An 18,482-nucleotide genomic window follows, 5' to 3' on the forward strand; every position below is an offset into this window, starting at 1 on the left:
TGTGTGAAGTGTTGCCAGTGGAGGTAAGGTGGATTTTACGGCATTTAAAAACCAGCTAGTCAAACACTTGAATTGCCACATCATAGTAGGCTATGGACCAAGTGCTGGCAATGGGATTAGTATAGATGGGTGCAACATTCAGCATGGGCATGGTGAATCAGAAGGTTTGTTTCTATGCTGCAGGATTCAGTGATTCCATTCTGCCAATAATGAGATAATATGCTATTTATCTTAAGAATAGCACTCTGAAATCTAACATGTTTCTGAATGTTTACATCTTTGGTGGAGAAAATGGGACTTCATTTCTCATGTGAATCTTTATATTATAGTTCCTTGTGAACAGTAATATTCTAGTATGTCTGCTAAAATAGTATCAATCAAAGGTGCAGATGTGTGAGGCAGCGATGATTGTCAAGTTCTGATTGCTTCCTAGGCCATTCGGCCAGTTATAAGTCAATCATATTCGTGAGTTTGGAATCACTGTATAATCCGGAATGAGGGTGGCCTATTCCTGTCTCAGAACACTCGTTTCGTGATGATGTTGTTGAAATAATCTAATTGAATGTAAGCAATGCATGTTGCGGTCATAATTTCCATAATCTGTCCAGTCAGCACTGTTTATCTGAACTCTGTTTCTTATTGGTCACAAAATATTCAAAGTCACAGACAAAGTCAAAGTAAATTTATTATCAAAGGACATTTGTGACACCTACCTTGTTATTTGTTTTATTTTGTTTCTTTAGAGATACAGCACAGAACAGCCCCTTCTGGCCCAACGAGCTGTGCTGCCCAGCAACCCACCTATTTAACATTAGCCTAATCACAGGACAATTTACCAATTAACTTACTAACCAGGACATCTTTGTACTGTGGGAGGAAACCCACATGGTCACAGGTGGAACGTACAAACTCCTTACAGATGGGGATGGAATTGAACACCAAACTCCAATGCCCCGAGCTGGTGATAGCATTGTGTTAACCACTATGCTACAGTGATGCCCAGATATCTTCTTGCAGGCGTTTATAGGAAAGTAAATAAATACAATAGGATTTATGAAAAACTATAAATAACAAATGCTGACAAACAGCCAATGCGCGAAAGAAGACAAATAGTGTAAAAAAATACTAAGAATTTTAGTTGTAGAGTCTTCAAAAGTGAGCTGGAGGACTCCAAAAGTGGTGGAGTCACTTACGCACTGATGTGTGTGAAGCTATCCATGCTGGTTCAGGTGCCTGACAATTGTAGGCGATGGTTAGTGGTTGTCAGTGCAAAATTCACAAGATTTCTACTGTGCATTTTATTAAAAAGTACATCACAGTTATGCAGTGCATAATTAGTATTCTGTATTCTGAAAGGTGGAGTAATTTCCCTGTCTACTGGCATGCTAACCACACTTGCCAGCAAGGTCACCACATCCCAAACGTAACTGGCCCAGATGTGGAAGACTTATTTTACCAACCTGAAGCATCCCAGACTCCAGCATTGTGGCCCAAGTGGTAACAGGTCCTCACAATGTTGCTCCAAAGAAGCCAAGCTTCGGAAATTCCCATGAATATCTTGACAGCTGACAAGCCCTCTACCTCCATCCTTGCTGGTTGTCAAAGCAGTGAGGAGCAGAATGCCAGAAGCATAGCATTAAAAGCAAAACACTGAGAAAAAGTTTTAGGTTGATTAAAGAAAATAGTAAAACTAAAATTAGTCAATGTTTCATTAATTGAAAGCATTAAACAGAACTGGAATTTTTTATGAGACACCTGCTTTCCCTTTCATTTCTCTGAATACCTACATTTGCCTTAGATCCTGCACTAGGCTTAAACAAGATAGGATCAGAGATTAAGCAAGATTCAGACGCAACAGTGGTGTACCTTCACACTATTACAGCTCAGGGCATTCCAGAGTTTGGAGTTCAATTCCAGTGCCATTCTGCACTGAGTCTCTATATGTCCTCCTCCTGGAATGCATGGTTTTTCCCTGGGTGCTCCGGTTTCCTTCTACAGTCCAAAGACATTAATTAGTCATTGTAAATCTTTCCGTAATTAGGTTGGGATTAATCAAGGCTGTAGGGTTGCTGGGGCGGCATGGCTTCAAAGGCCTGAAGGGCCTATTCCATGTTGTAACACTTAATTAATGAATATGGTGCCCACTGCTGTTGCCCTCCCCGGATGGTGCAGTCAGGGCTGTACGTGCATGGAACTGGCAGATTTGGACCAATACTGCTAATTTGGTTATCAGTTCAACACCCAAAGTAAATGTTTAGTAATGTTAGCAGTCTTGATGATTACATTCAGTCACTTTAAGGAGTTTCTATATGAACCTCATTTGGCCAAGGAGGCATGCACCTTCTAAAAGGTGCTCTAAGTGTTTTGTGTGCTAATTGCTGTGTTTGGTCTGCCAATCAGTCATTGCTCAAATGTGCTTTCTTACATGTATTTCAGTGACTATTTCCACAAGCACATACTTTGATGGCTTACTGGTGACTGGTCTTTACACATCAACAAGCATCAGTACTCCACAGAGGGTCAACGGTCCCAGCTCAATTGGTCTTGGTAAGTCTTACAGCCCTTTAAAGGTCAATAACTTCTCACCAGATGTGAAAAATGTTGTTAATTAAAACTTGCATAAATGGTTGAATGAGTTCACATAAATACAACCAATTGAAAGTGACTTGCATGCTATAGGTGCAATTGAACATCAGTTATTCTTAGCCAACACAATAACCTCCACAGAGTGCGAGAGTACTTGTTCATTTCTTTTGTACATGAGAGCAGTTAAGTTAAAATAAAGACCTGGCAGCTGCACTAAAGAGCAGCACTTTAAAGTTACTATGTGTTTTAGCTATGCCAAAGTTTGTTCTTAGTAGTTTGTGGGTTCTTTCCCCCACTCTCTCTCCCCATTCCACCAAGTCTTGGGCACAGAAATCTGACCTGTAAGTATACTTGAAGCTGTGAATGGCTGTTATACTGTGGATGAGAAATCAATTTGAAGTCCTGTCATATTTCCATATTTTATATTTCCTAAGAGTATAAAATGTGCCCATTCACCCATTCGGCAAGTCTACTCCTGTACTCACTTTCCGTGTAATCTATTTCCATCAAATAATCAATTCCCTCCATGTCCTACCACTTAGCTATGCAATGGGGGGAGGGATGCAATATAATGTGGTTAGTTAACCTACCAAAAGTATGTAAGAAACCTGGACCACCCAAAAGAAACTCACACGGTCACGGGGAGAACATTCAAACTTCACACAGACAACAGCAGAGATTAGGACTGACACTGAGAGACACTGACACTGTTCAGTTAGCTGTGTTGTTGTGTTTGTTCCTTCAAAAGAATGTAAAATATTCCAGGTGTATAACAATGACTTGGCCAATGCCTTAATTTAACCAAAAAAAAATTATTTGATTATTATAATGTATTTCAAAGTTACTTCATTGCTGTAATTATTTATTAAGATACAGCATGGAGTAGACCCTTCGAGCTACACGGCACAGCAATCCTCTGATTTAATCCTGGCCTAACTACGAGTCAATTTCCAATGATCAATTAATCTACCAACCAGTAGGTCTTTGGAATGTGGGAGGAAACCAGAACACCCAGAGGAAACCCACGCATTCATGAGGAGAATGTACAGACTCCTTACTAGCAACGGCAGGAATTGAACCCAGGTCGCTGGTACTGTAAAGCATTGTGCTAACCACTACACTACTGTGTCGCCCCAAGGGTGACCTTCTCTGAACACCTCCACACCCACTAATGTTCGAAATGGAGACACAATCTGAAACATCGACTGTCCCTTTCCTCCCATAGATGCTGCCTGACCTGCTGAGTTCCTCCAGCTCCTTTGTGAGTAGCTGCAAAAATGTGTAATACTTTAACCTCACTTAAAACTGAACCTTGGTACCCTGGGATAGTTACTAAATCGACAATGGTTCCAGCATGTGACTGTGTTCCTTAGTTTGCCATTGAACATTAAATGGTCCTGAAATTCTATGGAATAAATTCTTTATTTAAGTCGTCTCTTAATATTAAGTAATCATCATCATCATCAGGTGCCGTGCCCAGTTTGAGCTTTGACTGCCTTGGCCCACACACTCCTGTTTCGGGTCAAGTGGATCAATTCATTGGTATTCATTTCCAGTTCTCTGGCTGCTGTCTCCATCATCATTTGTCTTTGCCTTCCCTTTGCTTTCTTCCCTTCAATCTTTCCCATAATTACCGTAAGTTCTAACTCGTCTTTCCTAATCACATGTCCGATGAAGTCACGTCGCCTTTTCATGATCTTGTACATTATTTCTCCTTTTGTGCTTGCTCTTTTCATGACATCCTCATTAGATATTCATTTCGTCCATGGTATTCTTTGCATCCTCCTCAAAAACCACATCTCTGCTGCTTCAATTCGTACTGTTGAATATTTAATACAGTGTAAGCAAATCAAATGTTAAACGGACTGGAGGAGAATAAGCCAGTAATGTCACATTCCTTTCAGAGTTGCTCTGAAGCTATCATTTGGGACTGTTGATGTAAAGGTGAAACTCTTTCCTGACTGATCACAGTGTTCTTCATTTGAGATTGTCATCAAGCTCTGTCTGTACATAAAGCAAAGGACACCGTTCTGTCTCCATGTATCAATTGACCAGAGACATCACACTTGTTATTTTAAATATTTGTAATCTGTGTAGTCTCATTCTATTATCGAGGAAGAATAGCATGGATCATTGATTTGTCACTTACAGTTCCAAGCACAAATCTTGAATATGTTCACATTTACTTCATAAATATAAATTATGCAATTTTTTTAATTGCCTGTGACTGCGGTGGAAGTACAGATGCAAATCATCAGTGCAGAACTTCAGCTCACATGAATCCTGAAAATATCACAGTGAAGATGGAGAATTTTCAAATGATGATGAGGGGACAAATTGGATTGGAGGGTGAATCATCCAGTGGCGTGCCCTCTGTGAGAAATAGTACATACTGATCGGAGTCTCTAGAAGGGAAAAAGGGAGAATATATATTTCTAAAACTTATAAAAGGAAAAAAGATGGTTAGTCAAATCTGTTCATGGCTATAGTATAGAATATTGATTTGCTTTCATATCAAATGTGGAGTGCAATAATCTTAGACTATATCTTAGATTATTTTGAAAATACTTTAACTGCTGTATTCTTCCATTACTGACTGAAAAATTAGATTTCTTCCTCACATTGCAGTGTCAGAAGATGTCTACAAGCACATGCAGAGAAAGGCATTACATTGATTAGGTGCATTGAGAAGTCACTTAAATTCTAATGTGACCTGCTTCCCATCTCAATTCATAATTAGTAGGGAAGGAGGAAGGGTATAAAAATTCCAGTTAGGGCACAAGACGATCAATTAAATACAAAATGTCTTTAAAATAAGAAATCCCATCAACTTATTAAGAAAATGCAAAATAAAAACTATACTGAAAGCAGGTATGTTTGTACTGTTTGTATGGGAATTCCTAAAAGCAAACCAGTTCATTTACAGTAACGCTTTCTTACAGTTAATATGTTTGGAAATACATTGCCCCAGGGACCATTGTGCTCATGCTATGAAATTCATTCTCTCAGGTATGAATCTGCTTGTCAGGGCTGGAGTGACTAAATGACTGTGTAAAGGCAGTTATTCTCATCATTTCAAAGCATGCAAGTCAAGTTCTTCATTAACTTCAACTTAATAGACATTAAGACCATGTGGCACGTGAACCTGCTTGTCGTGTGGTCTCTCTGCATGGTACAACAGTGATGCAGGATTCCTGTTCCCTGATTACATGGAAGCATCATAGTTGTCATGGCTTTTTAATATGTGGTCCAAAATAAAAACCCAGCCACATTCCATACGTGCCTCAATGCACTAATTTTATTTGGTGTCTTCATACTTCTCAGAACACGAATAATACGTACATACCACATAAAATGAGTCCTGTTTCATAGATGGTTAAATTTAGTTGTGGCATTTGTTTTTCGGTAATTGTAACTATATATCCCAGTCAGGTTATAGATATAGAGTAAATGCATCAGAGAACAGCAATTCATTCCTGCACTTAAATCAATCAGAGCTGACAGCACCCTTTTAATTAAGTGTACACTTCAAAGGTGCCTGGGCTCAAACTGTAGGTATTGATTCTAGAAAAGTCACAGACATTCACAGCTAATATCAGTCACAGCTCAATGCTCAATTATAACATTTGTTAGCATGCTACTAGCGCTGCAGTGCAAAGTGACAGATTTACATGAATCTATTATTTCCATAAAAAGGAATGAAAATTATCCTGAACATGTGGTTGGCTGAATCTCTTGAGCAGGTCCTACATTGATCAGCTACACATTTTTGTTTTATTATTTGTAATGGGATCTGCTTTTAATATGCCCCTGCAAAGCAAGGGAAAGCATAACATCTGGACTGCATCAAAACACGTTTTATCCATATAATTTCCTGAAGTTGCCAAATCCTTCAAAATGCGAACATACAATAAGGATATTGTTCATTGAGCTTTCTCCCTCCATAATAAATTAAATAATTTTGAGTAAACTTTATTAGTTCAGTTTGCCAACATCTTCCTCTGGCCTCCCATCCTCCCCTCTCTCCCCCTCCCAATGTTTTGTGTATATTTTGAATTGGCCATGAGTAGTTGCTGATTATCGTAAAGATACTGTTGAGGACATCCTCAAGTACTGTCACACCTGGAATCTCATTTCAATCATTCCAGTATTCCCCAGCACTCAGGCTTAAGCTGCAGGCTAGTCTTACTTTGGCATTCTCTAAAAGAGCCATTGCTCCTTCCTTAGGAACAACGACTCCGAAAACCCCATCTTAAGTTCTTGCCTCCCTCGTCATCAACACCCCAAGCGTTAAACTTGCTGATTCCCTTCCTATCCAACTCATTCTTCTCAAGGCATTGCATTGAGTATGGCATCATAGCTGGTGTGTGAAGATGAATATCTCCCCAAATAAGCTCTGTGTCTGGCTTCCCTTCCATCAACAGTGTACCTAAACTGTTAACGCATAATGCCTTGCTTGATCATCCTGTTTCCCTAGCTTTGCTGTCTTTTAGCATCTCATTATGTGCCCTCACTCATGCCACTCATTTAGGATTCTTGTTATACATCCATTCAGGTACAATTAAACTATTCTCACCAAATTATCTTCACTTTTTCCTTGCTGATCCTCTTAGTGATTTCATACTCTACTGGTTTTGCTATCTTATCCTCCCTTTATCTCTCCTGCTAGCCCTAAGTCTTTGTTCATAGTTGCTTCTTTAAGATTGCCATTTTGGATCAATAATAGGAGCATTGCCGATCACTTCATCCACTCATATCCCTGTTCCTTAATGATACTTTCTGGAAGAAATTCTCACCACAGCACCTCTCCTTGCTTCAGCCCTCATCACACATCCTTAAATAAAATGATTCAAACATGAAAAGACCTGATGGACAACAGTTTAGCTATTCACAGCCAGATTACTGAAGTGATTAAATGCTCTGAGAGGTTGGTCATGGCTGGAATTAACTCCTGCCTGAGCAAGGATTGGGACCCTCTGCAATTCCTCTACTGCCATAATAGGCCTACAGTCAGTGTATGCAATCTCATTGAATCACAATCAGGTTTAATATCACTGGTATAGGCTGTGAAAGTTTGGTATTTTGCAGCAGCAGTACATTGCAATACATAATAATAAAAAACTATAAATTACAATAAGTGTGTATTAAAATATTAAATAGTGCAAAAAGAGAGGGAAAATATTGAGGGTGTGTTCATGGGTTCATTGTCTATTCAGAGATCTGATGGTGGAGGGGAAGAAGCTGTTCCTAAAACATTGAGAGTGTGTCTTGAGGCTCCTGTAGCACCTCCTTGATGGAAGCAAAGAGAAGAGGACATGTCCTGGGTGATGGAGGGTCCTTAATGATAGAAGCAGCCTTTTTGAGGCATCACCTTTTGAAGGTGTCCTGGATGCTGGGGAAGCTAGTGGCCATGATAGAGCTGGCTGAGTTTCCAACTTTCTGAAGATTTTACCAATCCTGCGCAGTGATACCTCCATATCAGACAATAATGCAACCAGTTAGAATGCTCTCCATGGTACATCTGTAGAAATTTGCTAAGTTATTCTCCTCAAACTCCGTATGACATAGTTGCTGTCATGCCTTCTTTATAATTGCATCAATATGTTGGGCACAAGATAGATCTTCAAAGACACTGACACCCAGGAACTTGAAGCTGCTCACCCTTTCCAATTCTGATCCCTTGATGAGGACTGGGGTGTGTTCCCTCGACTTCCCTTTCCTGAAGTCCACAATCATTTCCTTTGTCTTACTGAAGAAGAGTGCAAGGTTATTGCTGCAACACCACTCAACCAGCTGATCTATCTTGCTCCTGTATCCCTCCTAATCACCATCTGAAATTCTGCCAACAACAGTTGTGTCATTGGCAAGCTTATAGATGGCATTTGAGCTGTGCCTAGCCACACAGTGGTAGGTGTAGAAAGAGTAGAGCTGTAGTCTAAGCACGTATCCTCGAGGTGTGTCAGTATTGATTTTCAGCACAGAGATGTTATTTCATTAGGTCTCTACTTGGCCTTGTAACACTTTGACAACAGCAGCACCTAGGTCAGGTTGCTGTTCATTGATTACAGCTCAGGGTTCAATACCATCACCCCCTAAATATTATTCAAAAAGCTTTAAAACCTGGCCTTCTGTGCCCCTCTCTGCAACTGGATCCTTGATTTTCTCATCGGGAGACCACAGTCAGTGTGGATCAAAAATAATATCTCCTTGCTGACAATCAACATGGGAACACCTCAAGGATGTGTGTTAGCCCATTGCTCTAAATAGGGCTCTTGTATTTTCCTCTCTTCATTGCACTGACTAATAAAAGATTTAATCTGATAGATTAAAACCTTGGTTAAAAAAAACAAATGCAGGGCATGGGAATTATGTTACCACTTGAGAATTCTTGTCAGGTTTAGTGACCACTCCAACAAATCAGAACGTTTTTAAAAAAAGTGTGTTAAGTTCAAAAATTGCACAATACACATCCTGTATCATGACTTTGTATGTTGGAATGAATTGTAATTAATTACAACCAGGACAACTGATTAAGTCACTGCATTGAAATAAATTTGAATGATCAGGACAAGAAAACCCACAAATGAAAGATGACAAAGCAACACAAGAATGAACATCATGTAGAGTGTTGCACGTGTATATCAGCTACAGTTGATGGTAGACTATTTGAGATGATCCTCTATTTCTCTCTGTTTCATTCCTCTAATCTTCCAAAGGGTCTTGCATCAGGGAGTGCTTTGATTCAATTCAAATACTAATTCTCTGTCAATCTTAAATTTAAAGGAAATGCAAGATTTGAAAACACAAAATCCACTCTAAGAGTTATGACGCAGTGTGATCTTGCCTGCAGAAAAAATGTTTATCAATTTCATTCCTCTTTCAGTAGCTACATCTTTGTGTTTTTGATGCATGCTGGGAATATTTGGCAAACAGATGATACGAGGACACTTTGACAGATTGTTAAATGTTAATGTATGCACCACTGTCACTTTAAAACAACACTTTGAAAACTTGGAGACGTTTACATCAAAATAAAGAAAGAAAGCACATTTTTCCTTGAATTCTGCTCATAAAAGAATTTCCCACTGGTTTTACGTAGCCTCTAATTCAAGAAAATATGTGTCACCAATATCTTGTGTGGAGAAATTTGGAGGTACGATATTCAGATGTTAAACCTGTAACTGAAGATTCTCTCCTTTAAGACAATGTCCTAAGCTTTATCGATCACATCTACCTTTCATGTTTCATCACATTTTCTAGACTTGAGTGAGCTACACGTATATTCTCACTATTCTTGGAATGAAGGTATAGGTAATATTTTGCACATGACAAGAATCAGATCGGACTTTTTGTATGTGGATGAATCTGTTGCATTATTAATAATGTTCTCTTCAGGAGTTTTACACTAAATTTATGAAGCTGCACCATATCACACAAAGCACTATTACATAAATGAAACTGATCATTCACTCTCAGATCCGGCCAGTTGAGATAACTGTCCCACATTTTGGTTTGGCCTATAACACTGTAATTAATTCCTTCCCAGATTCAAAGTTTGTTCATGATTGCTGAAGGACATTTTTAGATAGTGCCAATGATTATGTGGTGAAAGGTGGAACAGAACTTTGTGATTTTTGGTCAAAACAGATGGTTAGCTACCAAGACCCGTCCTCTCTGTCCTCATTATAACAATCAGTTAATAGGCTCTTCTCTCTCATGCTAACCAAACATCTCTAGAATCAATACATTATTTTGCAGGTCAAGTAAAATTCAACCACATTATGCGTATACATCATACTGTATATCATTGTACACTTTATAGTGCTACAACATCTGGAACAATGATAACAAGATCTATGTGAGGTTCTGATAGCTGGGCCTTTGGGCATAAAATTGTCATTTGTCACTGATGCAGATACAAAATATCTCAATTGATTTTTCCAAGTAACATTAATTACTTGAATTTAGTTAGCTATACATATTTTAATAGTCTTTGATCCAGTAGATCTTACCAACAGTTGTACTTTATGTTCATTCCAATATCCAGAGGAAATAATGATGTTCTGAAAGGTGTGTGTAATCACACTAGGTCTGTCAACAATTTTTTCCTCTCCTGAAGAAGTTGATTTTATGCAATTTTGCGGGTAGTTTTCAGTATTTTGCATTGGTCACTTAATTCTGAAACAAAGAAAGTAATCAATTTCCTTGATCTATTAGTAATATTGATTCTTCTATGGTAAAGCTTTTGGGTTTTATTTAATTATATTTATACATAGATCTAAGATTATACTTTCCAGAATATGGGTTTTAACACAAATAAGTTTCCACTAATAGTTGTTTGTAAAGCATTTTTCATTTTCTGACATTCTCTAGATTACAGGATTTAACAGAAGTGTTGATTTTGACACTTGAGAAGTTAGGAGTTTGAAACAGGATAACAGTTTTTCTGAAATGTGTTGCTTATTCCAAATGGAGGCACTCTTACATTAATGTAGTGCTGTTGACTCCTGATGTGCAGATCCCACACAATTAGTAGCATTTTGTAAAATAGAAACTTCCAAATAATGCCACCAAAATCCACTTTTTCTCAGGACTTCCGAGCAGTGCAACCTTCTAACTATATGAAGCCAGTTCTGTATATTAACATGCTTGTATCTCAAAGTGAAGTTACGAAGTTACCTATGTAGGCAATACTTGATGCTTAATCTTGCACTGCCAATGCCCTGTAACTGGCCTGTAGACCAAATGATAATTACTGTTTTATTGCCGTATACCTCTAATTAAAGATATTGTTCTAAACTAATTTTTGCATGGCACACTCGTGTATAAAAGTTTGGAAGAGGGTACATCTCAGTCAGTATGCAAATAATTGCACTCACATCTCTGCCTATATAGGCAGGCCTCCGTTAGTCTCAATAGACTATTGATTTGCACCTTGGAAAGTTTCCAGGGCGCAAGCCTGGGCAAGGTCTTTTTTTGTAGAAGACTGGCAGTTGCCCACGTGACCCATGTTGTCCAAGGGAAGGGCAATAGGACCCATATAGCTTGGGTCGTCGCGGAGCAAGGTGTGGTTAAGTGCCTTGCTCAAGGACACACACGTAAGCCTCAGCCAAGGCTCGAACTAGCGACCTTCAGATAACTAGACGAACGCCTTAACCACTTGGCCACACGCCATATAAGGGGAAGGTCAACAAAATGTCACACGATTTGAGAACAGTTTTCTAAGACCTTCATCTTGAGAAGAAATTCTGTACCCATTGCACCCATCTATTCGGCTTAACAATAAATGTCCTTTCCCTTAGTGGTCATGAGTGTAGATTTTTGGCAAGGACAGGATCGGGACTCAGGTGATTAAGAAACACCAGCACAGTGTGTGATAATATTACAGTGGAAATGCTATTATTGCATAATAGATAACATGTCTCTAAAACATGGATATTCAGCATTTTTGAGACCTTCTTGTACTTTGTTTACTTAATTATTAGATGGAGATGTTGGCTTGCGAGAAGATGCTTATTGTTTCAATGAATATAGGGGATCTAGTGCAGAGAGTGTTAGTGGTATTGGGTTGAAACCGGGCACCAGCACTGAGAGGAGGTGACTAGTATAAAAGAAGGGAAGGGCTGGTGAGATAGAAGCCCGTGGTGACTAGTCAGCAAAAGAGGACGGGCAGGTTGTGACGGCAAGGTGGAGAGGAGAGTGGTGTTGGGAGGCAGTGTCATGTGGGTGATAATTGGAGGCAGGTAAAAAGGTAAAAATGAGAGGTAGATGAAGCAAGGTGGAGGGAGATCAGCAGAAATACCAAAAGGCTACCAGTACTGGAATCAGCTAAGCAAAGGAAGTAATAACAGGATCCTTCAGGGTAGAGGTGAATGGCAGACAGAACCTAACCCAGCTAGGCAAGAGTGGAGAGAGGCCTGTGGGAAAATCATGTCACCTCAGTCTACCAAATACCTCAGGCTCCTGTCTCACCTGAGACAGTGTATTTCTCTGTCCTGATGCCACAGATGCTGCCTGACCCACTGAATTCCTTCAGAAGGTTGTTGCTCCAGATTCCAGCATCTGCAGTCTTTTTTGTTTCCATGGAATTCTTAAATATTTCTTATAATTCGTGACTGAGCAGAAATAACTTATTTTTGCAATAGTTTGTAATTTACATTTTAAATTAATGTTTTTTTGAATTTGCCTCTTTTCCATTCAAGGGCTTGAGTCGAAGTATTTTGGGATTCATGGTATTGAATTTTAGTTTCTATTTATTGTTTTCAAGGATGAAGATTCAATTAAACACACAAAAGAACCAAGGAATTGAACTCTCTACCTCTCAGTTGATAAATTATAGACAATGTTTCTTTCAAGTACATTTCTCTGCTTCCGTGCAATAAATGTGTACTGCTAACCAATTAATCATCATTAATTTTGATCTGAGGGTAAAGGCATTCTATTCCTTAATCTTGCAATTTTCTCAAACAATAGAAATCAGTATACAGGGATCTCCACTGATAAGCACCACACAATGCATTCAAAAAGACAGGATAAAACTGTGCTGATCAAGTGTACAAACAGTTGATCACTGTTCATTTGCATTCATTGCAGATCTTCAAGTGCAAGCTTAACTTTCATGTTTGAAAGACATTTTGATCTCTATCTTTATTCTCCACAAAATACAAATAATTCCACGGAGATAATCAAGAACAAGGTAGAATTTTCATCCTTTTCAGTATATCCCACACCAGTTATTTCCACTTCATGCCATGATTCATTTTGCTAATAAGTGTGTTGTGTGTGAGCCACACTGTTATTAATGACTTTGCAAGCATTACACTATTTTCAATTATGCTAATAGTTGTTAGAATGGAAAATAAAACTAGTTAAAGGTCACAATCTAATGCTCTAATGCTTGTGAAGCCCATGGAAATGCAACTCAATAATTGCCAAGCTTCCAATGACGCACAGGTCTTCAATTAAAATAAAGGACTGGCAATTTAATGTAAATATTGCATTGATAAATATACTGCAACTTATGTATTTCTATAACTAATAAGAACATCAGAAATAGATAGGCCATTTGACCGCTCATCCCTGTTCTGTCATACAATAAGATCATGGCTGAACAGCCATTTCCTGTGCTACCCTTGATGCAGAACATGGGAGACCTTCCTTTAATACTTGCAGCCACTAATAAACCAAAAATATGCTTTATCTTTTCCATTACGTTTTCCATCTGTACATATGAACTCTGATATTGAATGTAGCTCTTTATCATAAACATCCCTTCCTTGCCTTGCATCTACCATCCACACCTCCGCATACCAACTGCTACTGTCCTGATCTTCAGCCCCACTTTCCACCAACTCCTGAGTCATCATGACTAAGCAGGTGAGAAGGGCTCTGGGGAAACTCAGACACGGAAAGCATTGGGACTGGATGCTGTGAGTCCCAGGGTCCTGAGGGAGTGTGCTGAGTGGTCGTGTGGAGTTCCCCAGCACATTTTCAATCTGAGTCTCAGCCTGGAAAGAGTCCCAGTACACAAGAAGGGCCAACTGAAAGTCTAGAATGCCTACCATCCGGTGGCCCTGACCTCACACATCATGAAAACCCTAGAGAGACTGGTCCTGTGGTCAGAGCAAACTTTGATCTCCTGCAGTTTGCCAACCAGGCCACATCTACTTGCCGACCAGAGCCTACTCCCATTTGGATAAACAGGACAGCACTGTGAGGATCATGCTTTCTGACTTTTCACGTGCCTTCAATACCTTCAATGCCTTCAATACAGCCTCAATGCTGGGGGAAAAGCCCTGTTCAATGCAGCTTGACACATCCATTGTATCCTGGATAATGAACTAGCTGACTGGCAGGCCACAGTTTGTGGAGCTTCAGAGCTGTGTGTCAGACATGGCTATAAGCAGCACTGGGGCCCCACCATAGACTGCATTGGCTCCCTTCCTGTTTACCCTGTATATCTCGGACTTGAGGTACAACACTGAGCTATGTCATCTGTAGAGATTCTCTGATGACTCAGCAGTAGTTGGTTGCAAAAAGGGAGGACGAATACACGGCACTGGTGGAGGACTTTGTCAAATGGTGCAAGCTGAATCATCTGCAGCTCAACATTAGTAAGACAAAGGGGTGGTGATGGACTTTAGGAAAACTAAGCCTGCACTGCTCCCTGTACTATTGATGATGAGGACCTACAAGTACCTGTATGACAGACTCGAGAGGAGCATCAACACAGAGGTTGTGTACAAGAACGGCTAGAGTCGCCTCTACTTCCTGAGGAGACTGAGGTCCTTTGGAGTAGGCAGGCCTCTCCTTCACATTTTTCTACCAGTTTGTTGTCACCAGTATGATCTTCTATGCAGTGATGTGCTGGGGTAATGGCATCAACACAGTGATGCCAATAGGCTCAATAAACTGATTAGAAAGACTGGCTCTGTTATAGCAGTCAAACTGGACACACAGGAGGCTGTGGTAGAACAAAGGACCCAGTGGAAAATCCTGGTAATTCTGGACAATTTTTCTCACCCTCTGCGTGCCACCTTGGCCGAACAGAGGAGCACTTTTAATAATAGACTGTACTACTCCAAAGAGCGCTATATGAGGTCATTCTTACCCTTGGCCATTAGGTTCTATAATGAGTCAGCCTATAGCCAGGAAAGTGATGACCCCCCTCCTGTTTGACTGAAGTAACTTATTTTTTTATTGTGTAAGGGGTATCTTCTTTATGTTACTGCATATGTTAATCAAAATGGCTTCTTGGTTACGTGAAATGCTGAGAAGGCTCTCTCGCTGCTGTTTGTTTGGGTTATCTTATTGATAAGAGAGCGAATGAACCAATGGGTATCCATGTTATTCTTCTTTTGGGGTGATATGCTGTCTCATATGGCTGGGAAACAGGGATTTTGGCGGGGAGTTGGAGGGGAGATTGAGAGGAAGACAAACGTGCTGGGAGTGCTCTGGTTGATCACTTCGGGTGGTCCCGAGCTATGAGTCATGGGGTCGGAGCGGATCGCAGGGTAAGAAGGAAGGTCCCGAGCTCCAACTGTGTGTCCAACTGAACTTTGATAAGTCTGGCGCCTTTTTTTGTTTCCATTCATTCCTTTTTGTATTGTATCTTTATTAATCTCATAGTCCAAATAAGATTTATAAAGTCCAATTTGTAAAATGTACATTGTGTGCTGGCAGATGATTGATGTTTGAGGCCGTATCAGGTGGTATTGCACAGCAACTGCCACAACCATGAGACAAGTTTGGGTGGGGGATGGGGTCTCCCCTAGGTACGTACAAGCCGATATAGCTGAGCATTACAATTGTTTCCTACTTTTCTTCTAATATTTGTATATCTGTGCTCTTGTAATGCTACTGTGGTAGTGTAATTTCCTTTGCGATCAATAATGTATCTAACTATCTAAACTAAAAAGCTCTCCAAAGTTATCCAAAAAAAAGCCATTAATGCTGCACATTCTATCTAGGTGCACTATCTAGGTAATTGGAGACATTTTTGCCAGTGCCTGGACTAATTAATTGCAATACATTAATTTTACTAAGTGCTGGTATTACAAAGCTATTAATATAAAAATTGTTACTGTACACATCTGAGCAGTTCACAATGAATGGATTCTTGACTTAAAGTTTGAAACTCAACATCATAAAATTGTAGCACAAAGGCGAGAGAACCTGCAGATGTTGGAAATCCAAGCAACACACGCAAGATGCTGGAGGAACTCAGCAGGCCAGGCAGCATCTATAGAAAAGAGATCTCAGCCCGAAACATGACTGTATACTCTTTTCCATAGATGCTGCCTGGCCTGCAATGATCTAATTCTTCCAGTGATGGCATTCTACCAATTTCTGCTCTCTGAATGTGATAAGATGACCAGTTACATCCAATGAAGTAGGACATTGCACTTCATCTACACATCTAAGTAGTTTTTAAATGGGATGAAGGTTTCTACTGGCCACTCATGCAGAGGCCTCCAGACACCTTCTGCTCCCTGGGTGATTTTTTTTCCCTCATATTTCTCTCAAACTTCCCAACTGACCACTGTTCCTTTTAAGCTGCATGGGTGGTTGGCCACATTGTAACTGAAATGCTCCTGCGCACATTATCTTTGTTGACACACAGGTGGAATTTTATTTTATAGAATGGAAAAATAATTTTGAAATTATGCTAATATAATTTTGAAATCTATGTTAACATAATTGCAAAATACCCTGTAAGTAATTATATGTTAATTAATATAATCCATACATTTTCTAAATAATAAACATATCACAACCTTTACTTTAAAATATTTAGAGCTTAACGTATTTACATTGTCAGTGTTTCAAGTTACAACACTGTTACTAATTGTAACAATAAATAGAACGGAAGTAGGTAGCTCATTGTTAATAAATCACTGGCCTGCTGAACGCCATTGCCATCTAATCAAAACATTTTATTTTTGCCATTGTGCCTGACATCGTTTACTTATGTTGTGATTTGTGGTTTGTGTTTGTTTGATGTGTGTATTAAAAAAAACATTTAAAGTGTTGTGTAAAAAGTTCCTGCTAAGAGCAATAGTTGGTCTGCACAGCTGTAAAAAAAAATTAGAAGAAATGTCGTATGCCTCTTGGTTTAATTAAGCCCTCTGTTTGTAAAATAGGTTCTTTCTACTCACTCTTCCTAGGCTCCTTATAGTTATAAACATTTTAATCAATTCAATTCACTCATATCTCTGCATTCTATCTTTATTCAACCTCGCAGGTTAGAGAGTCACTTTTCTTCACACTGATTTTGAAGGTGGGGTGGTTCTGAGGTTACTAATGATGCCAATGCTGGAATGACATCCTCTTCCAAAGATGGGTCAGTAAGTAGATGGTGGGGAGGGTGGGTGGCTAGTTTGAAAAGTGGTGTACTCATTCCACTATAGGATATCTGTATGCTTCTGGTATATTACCTTAAGGTTTTCAAAATGATCTCAAAGGTTCCTTCTTCGCTGTCATGGTCCGAAGATTCCTAGAAGCTGATGGTGATGCAGTATTTCCTTCAGGAAGCTTTGAGTACGTGCTTTGGCTCATGGTTTCAGCAGTTTGATGTCAGACACACAAATGACATGGCCAACCTCCAAAGTAACCATCTGAAAGTAATCTGTTGTATTGTTGACGTATACAAGACACTGACATTTGTTTGAATACCCTTCTGATGAGCTTAGGTGATTTTTCAGTTGACTCTCTTTCATGCCTTGAAATACCTGCAGCTCCACAGCTTTTAGGAGGACAGGAATTGCTGCTAACCTGTAGACCATGTGTTTAATGCCAGATGAAGATCTGGTTCTTTGAAATACTCTTCCTCAATTGACCACAGATAATGCTAGTCCATTGAATGCAGGGGTGAATTTCATCGGTGATTTCTGTCTTCAAGGGGAGATGGCTCTCAAGATGTGGGAAGTAGTTCATGGTTTTTGGGGTCTGAATCTTTATTGTCATGGAACAGTATTCTCTGGTCTCTGGGCATGTTGGTAGAGTACCATCATGTTTTGGATGCTGAATGCACCTATTCTTACCTGCATTCTTTGGTGAGGAAACAACAGTGACTGGTCTCAAGACCATGCACAAATGCAAACTCAGTATTATGGAGAGCATTGTTAAATGTTAAACACGGATACATTATTGTCCCCCTTCTCATTCTTTCTCATTACAATGATGCATCTGACTATGAACTAGTCTTCGACTGGAAGTGGGTCTATAGAGAAAGCAGGAAACTATTCAACCTGCAGCAGGGGTTCCCAGCTTTTTTTATGCCATGGACCCCTAACGTTAACCAGAAGGTCTGGAGGCTCCTAATCTACAGCAATTACATTCCAGAATGACTGTCACCAATTCTCAGTTGTCAGGCTGTAGCATACAGCTTCGAATAT

General features: G+C 39.6%; 1 protein-coding gene across 1 annotated transcript in view; it reads left to right on the plus strand.

The window, feature by feature from the left end:
- Positions 1–18,482, plus strand: part of reln (reelin) — a 307,273-nt gene that overhangs the window by 35,335 nt on the left and 253,456 nt on the right. The window contains exon 2 of the mRNA XM_059987188.1: positions 2,437–2,547. Coding sequence (XP_059843171.1) covers positions 2,437–2,547 — 111 coding nt within the window. The remainder of the gene's footprint in view (positions 1–2,436; positions 2,548–18,482) is intronic.

The sequence above is a fragment of the Hypanus sabinus genome, chromosome 13, assembly GCF_030144855.1.
Source record: "Hypanus sabinus isolate sHypSab1 chromosome 13, sHypSab1.hap1, whole genome shotgun sequence".
In the NCBI taxonomy this organism is placed as follows: Eukaryota; Metazoa; Chordata; class Chondrichthyes; order Myliobatiformes; family Dasyatidae; genus Hypanus; species Hypanus sabinus.